At 36.8% G+C, this 19,516-nt stretch overlaps 1 protein-coding gene across 1 annotated transcript in view; it reads right to left on the reverse strand.

Moving 5' to 3' along the window:
• Window positions 1–19,516, reverse strand: part of npr2 (natriuretic peptide receptor 2) — a 149,470-nt gene that overhangs the window by 61,095 nt on the left and 68,859 nt on the right. Inside the window, exons 8-9 of the mRNA XM_079581235.1 lie at window positions 9,226–9,346; window positions 1,760–1,834 (exon numbers count right to left, since the gene is read on the reverse strand). Of these exons, the coding sequence (XP_079437361.1) occupies window positions 1,760–1,834; window positions 9,226–9,346 (196 nt within the window). The remainder of the gene's footprint in view (window positions 1–1,759; window positions 1,835–9,225; window positions 9,347–19,516) is intronic.

Raw genomic sequence — 19,516 nt, forward strand, 5'->3', positions numbered from 1 at the left:
ACAGCACTTTATTTAAGGAATTTACATTTAGGGCTGTCACAATAGTTACTATGTCGACTTATCGTTCAATAAATAACTGAAAATCGATAAATTATTCTTTGTAGCAGCTGTTCTCTTAATCTGATGTGTTGTGTCTTTATCTGCGCAAACCCGTGTGTGTCTGAATCAGCCACAAATCTCTTATCAGTGCGATGATTACGCTTAATCTTTCATGAAATATCGAAGGTTTTCATACCTAGACCAAGGCATTCAACTATTTCACGCTTTTCATCAGCAGAGAGATCCTTTTTCTGTCCGATTTTGCTTGAAAATGGTGATCTGCTTTATAATGGTGAACGTCCTTTTTCAGTAGTTCTTCCCTTAACTGGGCTTAACCTGAAAACTGATCATCACAAGCATCTGGGATTGATGTCAGTGATTCAGAGAGCCTGAGATACAAAACCATCCATGAGTTTAACCTCTTAACTCTCACCTGAACGGATCCCATTTTCTCCAGTTTGGCTTTACCCTAATCAAAAAGCTTCTTGGGAAAAAACACCGAAACAGCCACAAAAAATGAGAAGAAAAGAAGGATGTAAACGCAACAAAAAAGTGACAAAAATTCAACAAAAAGTGACAAAAATTCACACAAAAAATGACAAAAATTCAACCAAAAAGTGACAAAAATTCAACCAAAAATGTGACAAAAAAGTGACAAAAATTCAACAAAAAAGTGACAAAAATTCAACAAAAAAGTGACAAAAATTTAACAAAAATGTGACAAAAAAGTGACAAAAATTCAACAAAAAAGTGACAAAAATTCAACAAAAATGTGACAAAAATAAAAAAAAAGTGACAAAAATTTAACAAAAATGTGACAAAAATGTGAAAAAAATCCAACCAAAAAGTGACAAAAATTCAACAAAAATGTGACAAAAAAGTGACAAAAAATCAACAAAAATGTGACAAAAATTCAACCAAAAAGTGACAAAAAAATCAAACAAAAAGTGACAAAAAATCAACAAAAATGTGACAAAAATGTGACAAAAATTCAACAAAAATTCAACAAAAATTCAACAAAAAAGTGACAAAAATAAAAAAAAAAGTGACAAAAATTCAACAAAAAAGTGACAAAAAATCAACCTAAATGTGACAAAAACTCAACAAAAATGTGACAAAAATTCAACCAAAATGTGACAAAAACTCAACAAATCTTTTTACTAAAACTGAACAAAAAAGTGACCAAAATTAAAAAAAAATAAAAAAAAATTCAAACGAGGTGTTACACAGGCCTATATAATGGCCAAAGAGGACAGAATGCATTTGGTTTAGGCGGGTGGTAAGAGGTTAATGGATGAAAAACCTTTTTTGTTTTGTTTACGACACTGAAAAACAACTTGCATAATCATTTGGAACGCAGTGTCAAAATTAACACTGTCACTAACACAGACTTAGATTTTTGAACAATATCTGAGAGAAAAGTGTCTATTGTGTTAATAGACTCTCTGAGACTGTCACGACTCAGGAAAGCCTCACCGAGACCGAGAATTACAGCAAAAATCAGGCAAAAAATCTCATCTATCCCGAGTAAAGGTCTGCAAAGATGAGTCTGACATTTGTTTATCCTGGAGGTAACCCTTATCCCGTACAGATAGGACGTTCCTGTCTCTGAATGTGTCTAATGCCAGTGTTTGACAGACTAACGTGGTTCTGGCGCTGAAGGAGAAGCTCGCTGCTGTGAGGGTATAGCGAGTGGGAGTGTGTCAGGACTTAGCCTTACCTTAAAATAGCCCGTTTTAGCGAAGAGCTGGTACTTTCCATGAGCCGTGAGCAGGGAGCCATAGCTGGAGCCTCTCTGCAACAGAACACACAAGAGAGAGGGGGGTTAGATACGACAAAGAAAGGGGAAACTTACACCACATTTGGACTTTATCAGATATTTACATGAACCATTCAAGCCTCACGCACATTTCAGGCCGGTCGATTTTGGCATCCACACAGTAAAGTGAAGATTACTGCACAGATTTCAAACTACTCCTGGTATTATTACGCCTTACAATATAGTCCCCCCTTTTATCCGCTTAGAAAATCCACATTGTTTAATTTTGTGTAATTATACTTTGTAGTGGAACACTTCACGTAACCATATTTAAATAGGGAAATCGTGGAAGAGCTTGGTAGCTTCTATCTTGACCTGTTTTGGAGCTATAGAGGAGAGAGGGAGAGGCTAAATGCTAACGCCGTCTGCGCTGTGTTTACGTGACTGAAGATCAGACAGGTCCTAAAGAACTCGTCAAAGCTAAGGTAAGAACATGTCTCAGTGTGTAAAAACGGTGGCCTGTTCCTTTAAAGAACGTCCAGATGGGAGGATAGAAAAGACAGCAAATGTTTAACTCTTATATTTTATTGATTTAAATTTCTTTCACTACTATTATTACTGTTACTGTTTACAGTTACATGCATGGTGGAATAGCTTACAATGCAGATGCTTTTGAAAATATGACGCATTTAGATGGATAACATCTGCTGGAGTGAAGCGGCAAATTTTACATTATTTTTATTTGCATTTTTGAGCGTTCAACTGCAATGGAACTTTACCTTTTATATGTCACTTCCTGTCTGTGTCCAAGTGAAACTATAAACATCACACAGATGGTAAAACTAAAAAAAGCAATACCAATTCCCTCATCCTTCCATACCTTATCTATTGTGTGGAAATATGGGGGAATACCTATAAAACTAATACACAACCTATCTTTTTATTGCAAAAGAAAGCAGTTAAAGTGATCAGCCATGCAGAATACTTGGCTCCGACAAATCCACTTTTTATTAGACTAAATATCTTAAAATTGCATGATCTTGTTGATGTTTACACAGCAGTTGTGATGTACAAAGCTCACAATCTCATGCTCCCTCATTGTGCTTAAGTGTTTCCATCGTTGGTATTAAAGAAAGTGTATAATGTGACATCTTTGGACACAGAGTCACAGTTTGTAAAAGGGCAGAATAAGTCTCGGCTTCAGCCTAAACCCCTTTCGATCAGGCATCATTTAGATTAAATTCTTATTGTATGTGGTTTCTTATTGTATAATGTCTAAGATCTTTGGAAAACATGAGACATGTGATTTAAATGTTCATAATGACCGAAGAAAATAAATTAACTAACTAACTAAAAGCTGGGTAATAAGCAAAATCTTAAATATAATTGTTAATCTCTTTTTTCATTGGTGTTTTGTCATGGTTTCGCCAAATTATTGTTATTTTTTTTGTCGCTCTTTTGTCACTTTTTTCTTGATTCACTGTTGCTTTTCTGACAAGTTCTTGTTGCTCATTTATTGCTTATTTGCCCCTTTGTTTATGGCCTTTTTGCTTTATGGGCTTTTTGCTTTATGGGCTTTTTGTGGCCTTTGTTCGTCACATTTTTGTTGCGTTTTCATCCTCGTCTTTATATGTTGACGCTTTTTTTTCAAGAGGCTTTTAGAATTGGGTAAAGCCAAACTGGAGAAAATGTGTGTAATGTGTCACATGCACTTTAAAGGCGCACGATGCAACATGAATATTAACCCTTTTTTTCCAATAAAAACTTGCACAATGTGAGTGTTCCTGGACTTTGAACCAGCTCCTGACTTCAAACACGATTCCCGAGCACAACCGTTCACTTCCTCCTCAAGCACATCTGTTTGAATCTACGTCACCCCGATCGCGTTCTACAACTTGGAGAGCTCCGAAAGGCCTTTTGTCTCACAGTGTGTAAGAAATCCGTTTTTTAAGCCTGCTCCTTCTCCTCATCCTGGCAGCCGACCGCGGGCCGCTGGAAAATCCATCAGGCTGGAAAAACACATTCTCAGGCCTCTAATGGAGAAGGTGTGTTGCACGTGAGGGCTCCAGAGCGGCCCGCATGTGTGTGTGGGATCCAGAGTCCGGAGAGGTGGTGGCGGGACGCAGGATATTCATGGGGTTAACTTCACTAAAAGATAAAATAATTAACCTCTTACCCCCCCGCTTTAACCTTAACCTCTTAACCAACACCTATTTAGTGCAGGGGTGTCAAAGGCATTGTGGGTCGCGGGCCGCATATAGTAGAGAACATTGTCCCAATAAATGAATAATAATAAGCTGTGATTTGGTCAAAAACTCAACTTAAAGGGGCTAATATGCAAGTTAGCCATTTTATACTCACTACTGCCACCTCAGGTCATACGTGTAGCTGCAGCTTCTATATTAAGCCCTTAACTCCCACCTGAACCGAGCACATTTTCTCCAGTTTGGCTTTACCCCAGTCCAAAAGCTTCTGGGAAAAAAGGTGTGAAAATAGCGACAAAACTGAGACGAAAACAATGATGGAAATGTGAGAAAAAAGTGAGAAAACTTTGTCAAAAAAGTGACAAAAAATGGACCAAAAAGAGACAAAAAATGTAACAAAAAAATACAAAAAATGATTTAAAAAACTACAAAAAATGACCAAAAAAATGACAAAAAATGTGACAAAAAAATTACAAAAAAAGACAAAAAAATGATTAAAAAAAGACAAAAAAATTGACAAAAACGACAAAAAATGTGACCAAAAATGACCAAAAAATGACAAAAAAATGACAAAAAATGTGACAAAAATGTGACAAAAAAATACAAACAAATACAAAAAAATTATTAAAAATGACAAAAAAATGTGACAAAAAACGACAAAAAACGACAAAAAAGACAAAAAAAGACAAAAAAAAGGACAAAAGAAATGACAAAAGATTATTTTAAAAAATTTACAAAAAATGATATAACAAGACAAAGAATGTGACAAAAAAGACCAAAAAAAGACAACAACAAAAATTTTAAAAAATGTGACAAAAAATACAAAAAATGATTAAAAAAAATACAAAAAATGACAAAAAAATGACAAAAAATGTGACAAAAAATGACCAAAAAATGACCAAAAAATGACCAACAAATGTGACAAAAATATGACAAAAAAATACAAACAAATACAAAAAAATGATTAAAAATGACACAAAAAATGTGACAAAAAACGACAAAAAAGACAAAAAAAGACAAAAAAAAAGACAAAAGAAATGACAAAAAATTATTTTAAAAAATTTACAAAAAATGATAGAAAAAGACAAAGAATGTGACAAAAAAGACCAAAAAAAGACAACAACAAAAATTTAAAAAAATGTGACAAAAAAATTACCAAAAAAATGATTTAAAAAAAATGACAAAGTGAGTTGAAAAAATAAAGAGTTGATTACCCCCCCCCCCTAAAAAAAAAGGATGGAAAAAAATCTGATGACGTGAGGAAAAAGATCCATTTAGATGAACTTTGTAGATCTTAGCTTGAGGCGTTACACTGGCCTACAGGATTTGGGTAAAGCTGAACTGTACGATAAAAAAGCAACAAATATACAACATAAAAGATTTTTTTCCTTTAAACGAGACAAAATGTCTTATTTTAAGATTTTCTTCCTTGTTTTTAGTAGGGCACTTTTTGCAGTGTAGAAGGGGGCGTGGCCTCGCTGAGGGGCAAAAACAGAATCTTTTGGGAAACACAGACATTTTGTGGTGAAATATGAACTTATTTAAGACATAGAGATAAAGTCAAGTCTAAGTCGGGTCCATATGGAAGTGAAAAAACGGCAGTCGTAGCTAGTGCTAGCTAGCCGTTAGCATTAGCACGATCCTAGCATGAAGCGTCATGTTAGCATTCTCCGTTATTCATGTATTTATGGGCTGTTGAACCACTTCACTCCTCTCCATGTCTTTGTATCTTTATTTAGTAGAAACTATATTCATAATTCAGTGTTTGTTAAAGTAGTTTTTGAATAATTAGAGAAAGTTTAGATTTTTTCAAAATTGTTTTCCCCCTTAACTGTTTTCAAACATGACCATATATGGGCGATTCCAGAGAAAAAGCGCATTGTCCATAGATACAAACGGCATGTCTGTATCTATGGACAATGCGCTTCTCTGATTGGATTTTCCGCCTGTCAATCACCGTTAAAGCTTATTGTCGTATGTTTTCGAAAGTACAGAGTGTGAAGTTTGATGGGGATGTGAGAGAATGTTTTTTTTTTAGTCTGTGAAGCATGACTGTGTGAAAAGCGCTTTATAACTAAAGTTAGATTTTATTTTATTAGATATATATACATTGGACTGTATTCTGTTGATATTTAAGTAGGAATCTGATTCCACATTAGAGGACCCGCCCCCTTCATCTCATGGGGCTGATCCTCCAATAAACATATGTCCACAAATAATAAAGAAATTATTGTGATAATATAGTAAACCTCTTAACCAACACCTGAACCGAGCATGTTTTCTCCAATAAAGTGAAAAATTGTGGATATTTTACTTAAATGTTGCTTGATTTAAGCAAAATGTTCTAAATTACACACATTTTTGAGAAAAGTGTTAATAAATACTAATATTTAAGGAAAATATTGCCCACGCCCGGGGACCCGTCTCCATGATGTGTAGCCAGGCTGGAGGATTCACCTATTGTACATGTTTTTAGTGGTAGATATGGGGAGAACATGCTCCACACAGAAAGGCTCCGTCCTGGTGGGAATCGAACCCGGGACCTTCCAGCTGTGAAGTTCAGGCTCTAACCGCTGTGCCACCGAGCCGCCCACTTTAAAGAATGGAATGTATTATCGATCTGTGAGAATCAGTTCTTACATTAAGAGTTGTTGATCTTAGTTTTTCTTAAAATAAGAAAAAATATTCTTTGTCTAAAACTGAAGAAGATTCAAAAAGTTTTTCTTTCTTGTTACATAAAAATGTGCATGTTTTTTAGCAAATTTATCTGAACAAGAAATGGCTGGATTTTATTTCCTAAAATAAGACTTTTTTTCTCAAGAAAACTTATCAGGTAAAACATTATTAATTTTTAGGGGAAAAATAAGAACTTATTTCTTAAAGTAAGACATTTTTTACTTGCTTAGAATCCACTTTTTGCAGTTTATGACGCAATTCCGTCTGTATCTATGAGGTTATGATTTTTTTCCTGATTGATTCACTGCAAAAAGTATTTAACTAGATCAGTATAAACATCTCAACTTGAGCATAATTATCCACATTTTAGTTGTTTTGACTAGTTAAGAAGTTCTTGCGCATTTGTCCTAGATTATTTCACTTGTTCTGAGATGTTTCTGACTCGTTTCGATACATTTCGTCCTTATTTCAGGTCATTTTCTTCTGGAAATCCCCCGTTTATCTGGTGCAAGTCCACTGGGCTCACCACAAGGCTGTGTCCTGTCTCCGCTTTTATTTATCTTGAAACTGTGGGGTAAGAAAGTTGGTCTCATCTCATTGGCAACTTTACTTTCTTATTTCAAGCGAGATTTACCCTAGAACTGGTCTGAAATGTCCTCAAACAAGCAAAGCAAACTCGGTCCGATCAGGAAAAGTGTCTAAATGAGTGAAAACCGCTCAAAACAAGATACATTTCCTCAATTCAAGTCATTTAAGACAATGCTTGATATTTACTTTTTGCAGTGTGAACATTAATTCTGACCCTCTCCGGGCCTCTCAGTCCAGCTCAGCTCCAGTGGGCGGTCCTTTAAAAAAAAAATCCCCCACCGATGTTTTGGATCCATGTCGTGTTTGGAGTTGGCAGAGCGACCGGCGCAGCAGCAGCTCCTCGTGCCTCCGCCGTGCCAACACCTCGGAGGGCAGCGGGGGCGGGCGGGCGAGGGCAGCAAAACACACGGCCGCCGCCAGAGCCGTGTGAGCTCATACCGAAGGCGGCGTGTTCTCAGAGGCCGGGCTTCACGGACGCCAAGAGGGCCTCGCTTTTAACTGCGGGTGAGAAAGTCCAGACGCCGTGTTTCGCGGTCCAGGCGGAGTTTACGAGGTTCTCAGACAGAGGGGGAGGGCGTGTGGAGCTTTATTATTTAGTGCAGGGGTGTCAAAGGCATTGTGGGTCGCGGGCCGTGTGTAATAGAGAACATTGTCCCAGTAAATGAATAATAATAAGCTGTGATTTGGTCAAAACCCCAACTTAAAGGGGCTAAGATGCAAGTTAGCCATTTTATACTCACTACTGCCACCTCAGGTCATACGTGTAACTGCAGCTTCTATAGCAACCCCTTAACTCCCACCTGAACCGAGCACATTTTCTCTAGTTTGGCTTTACCCCAGTCCAAAAGCTTCTGGAAAAAAAGCTGTGAAAATAGCGACAGAACTGAGATGAAAACAATGATGAAGGTGTGACAAGAAAGTGACGAAAAAATGACAAAAAAAGACAAAAAATTGACCAAAAAAATGAAAAAAAAAAGTGACAAAAAATGATTTAAAAAAAAAGACAAAAAATTACAAAAAATGTGACAAAAATGTGACCAAAAAATGACAAAAAATTACAAAAACATTTATTAAAAAAAGACAAAAAATCTGACAAAAAAAAGAAAAAAATGTGACAAAAAATGACAAAAAATGATAAAAAATTGACCAAAAAATTGACCCAAAAATGGACAAAACAAGACAAAAAAAATTGACAAAAATGTGACCAAAAAATAGCAAAAAATTACAAAAAAATTACAAAAAAAAAAAAAAATATGACCAAAAAATGATTTTAAAAAAAGACCCAAAAAGTGACAAAATGTGACAAAAATGTGACAAAAAAATTATAAAAAAATTATCAAAAATGACAAAAAATCTGACAAAAAAAAGACAAAAATGTGACAAAAAATGATAAAAAATTGACAAAAAAATGACAGAAAAAAGACAAAAAAAATGTGACAAAAATGTGACCAAAAAATAGCAAAGAATTACAAAATATATATAAAAAAAGACAAAAAATATGACAAAAAAATGATTTTAAAAAAAGACCAAAAAGTGACAAAATGTGATAAAAATGTGACAAAAAAATTACAAAAAAATGATTTAAAAAAATGACAAAGTGAGTTGAAAAAAAATGAGTTGAATACCCCCCCCAAAAAAAGGGATGGAAAAAGATCTGATGACGGGAGGAAAAAGATCCATTTAGATGAGCTTTGTAGATCTTAGCTTGAGGTGTTACACTGGCCTACAGGATTTGGGTAAAGCTGAACTGGAGAAAATGCTCTCGGTTCAGGTGGGAGTTCAGAGGTTAAAAGCTCTGGATCAAGGAACCTGCTTGTGCACATAGAGGAGCGACTCGCTGCCCTGGCAGAAAGTTCGCTGCTTGGGTTTCCTTTACCGAAAAAGACTCAACTGTGCAGACGTTCTTTTCGATCAAGATGAACCAACCAATCTTTCCTAAAAGCTTTTGTTTTGTCTGACCTGGGAGAGCGTGAGCCGGCTGCCCGCCCGCTTGTGGTACTTGTTGGGGCTCTCGAACTGCAGGTCCTCCCAGCGGATCCTCCACAGCATCCCCGCCAGCTCCTTCTCCAGCTTCAGCTTCCTGAGACACAGACAGACAGACTCTTAGAAACAATCCTTTGCATCACGACAGTTCTGTAATAACACCCTAGACAGGACGTCGTCATGGTAATCCACTGAAACTCATGTCCAGCTCTGGCGGCCATTTTGAGATGGCCCATGACTTCTATATGTCCGTACTGGATCAAACGTTTTCTCCGAGTTGTAGCGTTTGTGAAATGTGACAAAAAAGTGAGAAAACATTGACAAAAAATTGATGAAAAAGTGGCAAAAATGTCACCAAAAAATGACAAAAAATTTATTAAAAAAATTGACGAAAAAATGAAAAAAAAAATGGACAAAAATTTGACAAAAAATGACAAAAATGACAACAAAAAAATGACAAAAATGTGACAAAAATGGACGAAAAAATGGCAAAAATGGTACAAAAATGAGTTGAACACCCAAACACTTGACTGTTCTGAAAGCAAAATCATCATACAACTGTGTAGACGTGAACTCACTACTGTTATAGTTTTTCTCCACAATATCATCAGCACCAAAGTCTATCCATACAACAAGCTAGCTCGTCTGCGTGTGAGTTAAAATCCCCCCAGACCAGTTATTTATTTAACCCCCGCCAACTCCACAGGCAAAAGGAAAGAAAAAGACACGTGTTGACGTCACCGTATCCATGTTTTTTTTTTGCAATCGTTATAGCAAGAGGACGAAGATTTGGAGAAAAATAAGCGAGGTCGTTAATGGGTTCATGCGCAATTTGAAAAAAAATCGAACAAAAGGAGCGGGGCGGCGGTTTACAGGTTTTTCTCCATCAATAGAGAACACATTTAATGGCATTGACAAAACCACCGGGTGATTTGAGGTAATTTCTCCTTTTGTCAGAACCTTTCTGGACTGGAGAGGTAATCACTATCGAGTTTTCACAACTTAAAAGCTTTCTCTCTTCTTCAGAACACGTTTATATCCCGAGGGATTAAACCACAAACCATGGACGTTTCCTATCGCTGACATGTCTGCGAATGTTCTTGAGTTATCACCTGTACTCTGTAGTTTAATTTGGGAGATTTTTTGGGTCATTTTTTGGTCTTTTTTTTGTCCTTTTTTTGTCCTTTTTTGGTAATTTTTTGGTAATTTTTTGGTCGTTTTTTGGGTATGGTATGGTATGTTTTTTATTTAGACAGTGCACAATTTAACATTGACCAAAAGGAAAGATGCATTGTACCAGGTTTTAGCAAAGATGCTAATTTCCACCTGTCGTCCCTGGGCAGGCTGATGTTACAAAAACTGATTTTAAATGTAGATGAATACTTGACCATGGATTTATACATTTTGACATGACAGAAAACATACATTTAATTTAAACAAGATTGGAACATTAGAACATTTTCTACCGGTCCTTTTTCTAGGTGAACGTTCGCTCCTTCATTTTTTAGTTTTACATTTTGGGACGCTGCATTCTCCTCTAGAAGTGGATCGAGTAGCTCGCGTCATTTTATCAGTGCATAGAGTTATACATTTTCTCAGAGGGGGTGCAGTGACTCCATGGATAATTTTAAAAAGCAAGCAAACATTAGAGTAGAATATTAGGTTTGTAAAATTCAGAATTCCAGACTTATTTAGTATTTGACAATGGTGATAACGCCTGGGTTTCTTATCATGGATCTTGAGTGCATATTTATATAATGATTCAAGAGGCCCCAGGACCGTTTTACAGCTCTGTGACCAACTCGATATACAATACATAAAGTGTGACAGGATCATCAAGTTCAGGTACAAATGGGACGCCTCTGTGGTAAGGGACCCCCGTATGTATCTAAAGTTGGACAAGTGAAATTTTAAAGAATGTATTTTTTTTTTGTCATTTTTTGTAATTTTTTTGTAATTTTTTAGTCATTTTTTGGTCATTTTTTTGGTCATTCTTTGGTAATTTTTTGGTCATTTTTTGGTCATTTTTTGGTCATTTTTTTGTTATTTTTTGTAATTTTTTTGTTATTTTTTGTAATTTTTTTGTTATTTTTTAGTCATTTTTTTGTCATTTTTTTTGTCATTTTTTGGGTCATTTTTTGGGCATTTTTTGGGCATTTTTTGGGCATTTTTTGTAATTTTTTTGTAATTTTTTGTAATTTTTTTGTTATTTTTTTGTCATTTTTTGGTCATTTTTTTTGTCATTTTTTGTCATTTTTTGGGTCATTTTTTGGGGTCATTTTTTGGGTCATTTTTTGTAATTTTTTGGGTCATTTTTTGGTCATTTTTTGGTCATTATTTGGGTCATTTTTTGGTCATTTTTTGGTCATTCTTTGGGTCATTTTTGGTCATTTTTTGGGTCATTTTTGACATTTTTTGACATTTTTTGGGTCATTTTTTGGGTCATTTTTGTCAATTTTTTTGTCATTTTTTGTCATTTTTTGTCCTTTTTTTGTCATTTTTTCATCACTTTTTTGTCAAAGTTTTCTCACTTTTTTGTCACATTTCCATCATTGTTTTCGTCTCACTTCTGTCTCCATTTTCTCACCTTTTTTCCAGAAGCTTTTGGACTGGGGTAAAGCCAAACTGGAGAAAATGCTCTCGGTTCAGGTGGGAGTTAAGGGGTTAAAACGCCGCTTTATAAGGAGTTGACGGTTTCATTGACTTCATTGCTTTTGACAGTCCTGTTCTAATCAGAAAAGGTGGGAGATTCATCTTTCCCCTCGTTCAACTGGGATGAGCGTTGAGGAAAACTTCACTCCTAAACATCGTCTGAATAATGAATCCTTTCTGTCGTGAACGGTAAACAGTTTCCTGGAATCCCCGTCACCAGCGCCCGACGGCCCCTCTCATTGAGGACGAGCTGCTCCCCGACCCGTTTGTGATGATTCATTTCTGTTCAAAATAAAAAAAAGACACGACTCTTCCCACTCGTGTGCCTCCGACCCTGATCTCTGCAGCGCCAAAATAACTGCATGTTCCTCTGAAAACTCACATAAACAAACCCGGCTCTCTGGCCCCAGCGCCGGCTCCAGAGGGGAACCTTTGTTCATTGGCAGATTCTCGGTCGCGAATAAATCCGAGGCATAAATTCAACCGTGTGAAGACTGTGTTTTCCACCCTGTTTTTAGGTTTGCCGGGGCTTTCGGTCAGGCAGGATTTTTCAGATTACAATGAGGTTTGAAATCTAGTTTAAAGTCCAGACAGATGTTTTGGTAACACTTTATAATAATGGTGCATATATGATACATTCATACATTACTAAATGAGTATGAGTCTTACTACTGTAATGAATGTACATGAAAATCTTTGAGACTTATCATGATCATGAGGTTCACATAAGAAGACCATGAATTCACTAAAACGACAATGAAATGACAGTAAAATGATCAACCAATCATTATTATGATGATCATGCAAGACCATCATGACTCATATGGCGGAAATCTACTTGTAAATGATGTCCCCTCGACTAAAGTGGTGCAGTATCCTAATCTGTTTGCCCTGTTAAAGACCACCTTAGTCCTGAAGAAGAAGCAATCATTTCTGGCTTGTTTCCTCAATTGGAATTTTTGTGTGGAAAATCGATTTAATAACTTTTATTATAAATTATTACAAGTACAGCAAAACCAAATAAGATCTTCAGACCCGGTTTTTAACAGGTTTGTTCAGGAGACATAATCATTATGAAATCATGATGTAAGTAAGGGATAATGCATAGAACGCTGGTCCTTATGGGGAAAACGCATTATCGGGAAAATAAGCACGTTCAGGGTGAAACAAGTCCGGTTCGCCCTGTCGGTGCTTATTTTCCCGATAATGACCAGCGTTCTATACATTTTCCCGCTTATTATTCGGCCATTTGTCAACTGAACAAACACAACATAAACTTCGTACACTTTTATGAAGGTCGAAAGGTTTATTTAGTGACTTCTGCGACAAATAGTTCCCAAAAGTTTGCGCGTTGCTCAGCAACGTTTGGCTAGGCTAGAAGCAGCACGGCTAGCAGCTAGCCTAGCTACTTAGCTGAAGGCGCAGTTGGAGGAATGGTGGTGAATCTCTGGGTAAGTTGAAAGTCAGACTCACACTAACTTCACGAGCGATTCCCCGACTTCTCTCTCAGTGACGGGACAGATAGTGTCGCTGCTACGTACGCGCGGAGTGATATGAAAGCATGAACTCCGTTGCCATGGGCAGCGTCATTTTTTTTTTCAGACGTCCTTTATCAGAAAATAATGACCGGTAGAACGTTGGGAAATCCCATTCAAATCAACGGAGCTTCTACTTATGTTGTGAAGAGCCGTATAATAAAAAGGATTAACAAATGAGAAGTTCATGATTGCCGTAAATTTTATTCTATAAAGTTATATTTTGTGTTCTTGTCCATAATTTGCAAACAGATTTCCACCATGTGAGTCATGATGGTCATGATCCTCATGACTGGTTGATTATTTTATTGTTGTGTCGTTGCTGTTTTAGTGAATTCATGGTCTTCTTCTGTGATCCTCCTTTCATGTACATTCATTACAGTAGTTAGACGTTTAAGGCGAGACACTGCAGGTGAATAGGGAAAAAAATATATATTTACAGATATCAATTTGAAACTGTTGCTGTCGATCACTGGCATAAATGTGAGGAAAAAATACATGGCAAGTTTTCTGTCATTTTATCTTTTCATATAAGAACAAGGTGTTTTATGCCTAAAAATGCCCCAAACTTCACATCTTTTCAGCGACGAGATCTGAATAATGGATAGAGCTACATTCAAATTTATGGTTTCATTTTATTAATGAATGAGTTACCAAGACTTTCTCAGAGGGGATTCTGGATTTCTTGTTTAGTTTTAAAATAAGCTGTTTTTTAGTGGAAAAAAATCATTCTCGCCTTATTTTTTGACATTCAAAACTCAATAAATGGGGCTTAAGGGATTAAATAATAAAAAATCCCTCTGAAAAAATCCTCCAAATATTGTTCAGTCCAAGGCTGGAAAATTTGAAGTCTTTAGGTCCGACTGACGTGGACATAGTGTCGCCACAATGACAGAAAAATGTGTTTTGAGAAAAAGGCCTTGAAATTGCATTCTCCCATATAAGTCTATGGGGGAACATTGAATCAGCGCAATATTTAAACATGTTATTGTGAAGATTAGGCATATTTTCTGTTTCCGGGTGAAAGCTTGTATGTTCAGAGACCAATTTGGCCCAAAACCTGAAAACTGAAAAAAATGAGTTTTGCCTGTTGTGTCTCCCCTTAATTCAGGGATGAACTCATGAACCATTATTATAAAGTGTTACCAATATTCTAGGTGTAATAAGTTTATTTTACATTTGTCTCATTTCAAATTACAAAGACTAATTCGACTGGCAAATAATGACACTTTCACACTTTTCATGCACTGAACTCAAAGACAGTATTTTCTATGTTAGAATCTGTCCGGGTTGGTGAGCACCTGTTCACCCCCCTCACTGCTGTGACATGTGAGGTGATGATCATTACACAGGTGCCCCGGGCTCCACAAACAGGAGGCCACGGCGCTCCTCTTCACTTCATTTCCTTAGTGAAGAAAGCTCCATCGCACACAACGAAAACATAACGCACGGCCTTTGTAAAGCAGCAGAGATCGCTAGAAAGTCGCTGGTTTCCGCAGGTCCCAACAGAGCGTCTGCTAAATCGACATCACGCCGCTCGACACGATTTCACCATTTAGCCATTTCCCACATCGTCTGTTTACAAAAGTATGAATTCATTATTATTCATTCGATTTATCGCCCAGTCCTACTTGGTATTCCACCAAATCAGCTTTGAATGCAGGGCCGTGGGAAGATGTTTTAGTTAGGGGGCGCTGAGGGACAAAATTTACCCCCAAAATACTTTTTCTGTGCATAAATCCTGTTTATTAACCTCTTAACTCCCGCCTGAACCGAGAGGATCTTTTTCCTCACGTCATCAGATTTTTTTTCATCACTTTTTTTGTTGGGCAGTCGTCTCATTTTTGTCAAATTTTCGTGACTTTTTTGTCACTTTTTCATCAAATTTTTAGATTTTTTTGTCACTTTTTGGTCAATTTTTTCGCCAAATTTTTCTCACTTTTTTGTCACTTTTTTGTCCATTTTTTCTCAATTTTTCGCCAATTTTTTCTCATTTTTTTGTCACTTTTTCGTCACTTTTTTCACATTTTCATCCTCGTTTTCGTCTCACAGCTTTTTTCCAGAAGCTTTTGGACTGGGGGTAAAGCTGGAGAAAATGTGCTCGGTTCAGGTGGGAGTTAAGGTGGTTAACATTGCCTGCAGTTCCCAAACTATCCACCAGGGGGGGTGCTGCAGCGCCCTCAGCACCCTGGGTTCCCACGGCCTCGGCTAGCTTCACTTTAAACAGTATTTACAGCCACTCGTTTACAGACTTGTTTCTATTTTTAAGTCGTTTTCAGTCACTATTGCCTCTTCTGAAGCTAAATAACGTTGAATGTGTGGAACGGATTCTCCCAGAAAGCCAGAAAAAGCTTCACACGTCTCCTTTACGGTTGAGTTTTTGCCCCGCGGCGCCTTCCCCGAGCCCCGCTGTTCGGGCCCGGGTGCCGGTGGTGCAGACTTCGCCGTTGCCAAAGTGCTTGAGCAGAGCCACATTCTTTCAGGTCTGCGAGGTGTAAAGCGCTTCCAGATGGAGACCCCAGCGCCGGTTTGTTTTCACCTTTTTTTTTATCCCGGCGACTCCGGGTAGATCAGGTTAAACGCGCACCACTTTTCACTCTATTTAAAGCCCACCCCACACTGGCTCTATTGTGTCGGGACGGTCCCAGATGTTGACACCCGGCGGTTTTCCTCCAGTTCCAGCGCTAAGTTAAGCATTATTAAGGCTTAAAAATCACTTCTAAAGCGGAATAGATAGGAACTATACACTGATGAGGACCTAGTCTGTTTAACCCCTTAACTCCCACCTGAACCGAGCACATTTTCTCCAGTTTGGCTTTACCCCAGTCCAAAAGCTTCTGGATAAAAAGGTGGGGAAATTGCAACAAAACTGAGACGAAAACAGTGGTGGAAATGTGACAAAAAAGTGACGAAAACATTGACAAAAAAGTGACCAAAAATTGATGAAAAAATGACAAAAATGTAACAAAAAAATGACAAAAATGTGACAAAAATTTGATTAAAAAATGGACCAAAAAAATGACAAAAATGTGACAAAATGTGACAAAAAAATGATAAAAAATTGACCAAAAAATGACAAAAAATTGACAAAAAATGAAAAGAATTGGATAAAAAATTGACCAAAAAATTACAAAAATGTGACAAAAAATGAAAAAAAGGATAAAAAATTGACGAAAAAAAGATAAAAATTGTGACAAAAAAATTACTAAAATGTGACAAAAATGTCATTAAAATTTGATTAAAATTTGACAAAAAATGACAAAATGTGACAAAAAATGGAAAAAATTGGATAAAAAATTGACGAAAAAATGACAAAAAAATGACAAAAATGTGACAAAATGTGACAAAAAATAAATAAAAAATTGATAAAAAATTTACGAAAAATGTGACAAAATGTTGCAAAAATGTGACAAAAAAATTACAAAAATGTGACAAAAATTTGATAAACATTTGACCAAAAAATGACAAAAATGTGACAAAAAAATGAAAAATAAAAATGGATTAAAAATTGACCAAAAAAAATGACAAAAATGTGACAAAAAATTACAAAAAATTGATAAAAATGTGACAAAATGTGACAAAAAAATGACAAAAATTTGACAAAAATGAGTTGAATACCCAACAAAAAAGTGATGGAAAAAAAATCAGATGACGTGAGGAAAAAGATCCTCTCGGTTCAGGCGAGAGTTAAGAGGTTACATCTTACAGCCTTTACTCAACATCACCATGGAGACGAGCTGAAGAAAAAAATAATCTGTAATAAAACAAATGCTTGTATGTCATTCTATTTATATGTATGGGGAGGGATGTTTTGTCCTTTTCATGGCAATTATATCATTTCTGTGGTTTCTTTGTCATTATATATGTTATATAAGATGATGTTTAGTGGCCACTTGACCCCACTAAAAGCAGAAACTTGACTGAATTGGAGTTAGCATTTAGCTCAGAGGACACTTTTTCTACACTAATTTGCATCTAAAGTAAAATCTCCAATGGTCTGTACAGTTATTATTAATGATTTCTAAACAGGCTTTGACCTAAATGTGTGTCGGTGGGTTGACAACAGCTGAAAACATCTGGAAAGTTCATCATTTGCGATGTTTGATGGCTAATGCTAACGGCTATCGGGAACACTGAGCAGGCTAAGGGACTAGCCGACTTGCTAACTGTCTGCATACGTCATGATCGAACGCAGCTTCTCCTTTTTAAGTCTAAGCTAGCCTGTTAGCTTCTTCTCCGTGATCCCATTAGAGTGTGTTTGTTTGTAAAGTGTGACATCATGACTTCCGCTTCCGTGTCCTAGCAAACCGTCAAATATGCGAGAAAAAAACTATTAAAAATTTCTTAAAAACAACCATCAATATTTCTGAAACTCAGCAGAGAGTTACTGAACATACTTATTTCTCAGACTCATTAGCCAAAAATGCCACACCTACTGCTGAAAAAAAGTAATATTTACTTAAGTTGATACCTCCGGGGTTAGCATAGCTGCTACGCCGTTAGCATTTTTCTCCGCTAAACTGGAAGTACCGATTTTGGTAAATATCACTTTTATAGCAGTAGGTTCAGCATTTTTGGCTAATGGGCCTGATAAATAAGTATGTTCAGTAACTCTCTGTTGAGTTTCAGAAATATTGATTGTGGTATAAAAGAGTTTTTTGTAGTTTCTCCCACATCTCGGGAGCCGGTAAGTGTGATGTCACGACCTCCGCTTCCGTGTCCTAGCAAACCGTCAAATATGCGAGACAAAAAACATTAAAAACTCTTAAAAACAACCATCAATATTTCTGGAACTCAACGGAGAGTTACTGTTTTCTACTAAATAAAGATACAAAGACATGCAGAGGAGCAAAGTGGTTCAACAGCCCATAAATACAACAACAACAAAAAACGGAGAATGCTAACATGATGCTACATGTTTGCGTCGTGCTAATGCAAACGCTAACTAGAGCTTGCTATGCCGTTTTTTCGCTTTCAGCTGTGAATAAACATCCATATGGACCCAATGACCTGGATAAGGCGGCGTTTTCTGTCTATTGTACATGTTTGACCCACACAAAGGCAGAAAATCCAAGCTACTCCACACTGGTTCCTTTGTCTTGATCCCAGATGTTTGACCGCCCCCCTTCCCACCTCCCACCTTCCTCCAGACCCGTAAAAAACCCCCAACCTGGCAACCCGGCACGAAGAAAAACACTGGTATCTCGCAGTATTGTCTCCGGTTACTTCAGAATGTGCTGCACAAAGCTTTTCTCCAGTCGATATGTCCGTAACACATTCTCTCAACAGATTGTTCGCATTCTTTAGGCTTTTTTTTTTCAAGCTGGCTCCATCGCGGGAACATTACAACGTCCAGCCAGCACAGCACGCTAGCACAAATAAAGCCTTTTGGACAAGAATATGGCGCAAGGCGAAACTCGATTAAAGCTAGCATTGTTCATAAGAGTGGTAAAGTGTCCAGTGGGATTTTTCCCTCTTTTTAGACATTTTCTGGTGGAAAATGAACTTATTTATCCCATACAAATAAAGTCAAGTGTAAATCGGGCCCATATGGATATTTTCTCACAGCAGATTGTTCTGTAGAAGTGAAAAAACGGCAGTTGTAGCTAGCGCTAGCTAACCGTTAGCATTAGCCCGATGCTAACATGTAGCATCATGTTAGCATTCTCCGTTTTTTTAATGTATTTATGGGCTGTTGAACCACTTTGCTCCTCCCCATGTCTTTGTGTTTTTATTTAGTAGAAACTATATTCATAATTCAGTTTTTGAATAATTAGAGAAAGTTTAGATTTTTTTTGGTTTCTTAACTGTTTTCAAAAATGACCATATATGGGCGATTCCAGAGATGCCGTCTGTATCTATAGCACCGAGAAATGTGAAAATATAGACAGTATTTTTCAAACTTTAGAGTCCTTGGCTGTATCCGAATGTCCACCCTATTCCCTAACCCCTCATTCACTACACAGGCCCGCACTACAACTACTTATTTATTGTTACAAACGTTTATTTTATGAAACAGAATGACTGTTTTGGCACTTTTACAGGCGTTACTATCATCACAAAAAAAGGAAAAAATAAAA

This window comes from Gobius niger, assembly GCF_951799975.1.
Source record: "Gobius niger genome assembly, chromosome: 22".
NCBI lineage: Eukaryota > Metazoa > Chordata > Actinopteri > Gobiiformes > Gobiidae > Gobius > Gobius niger.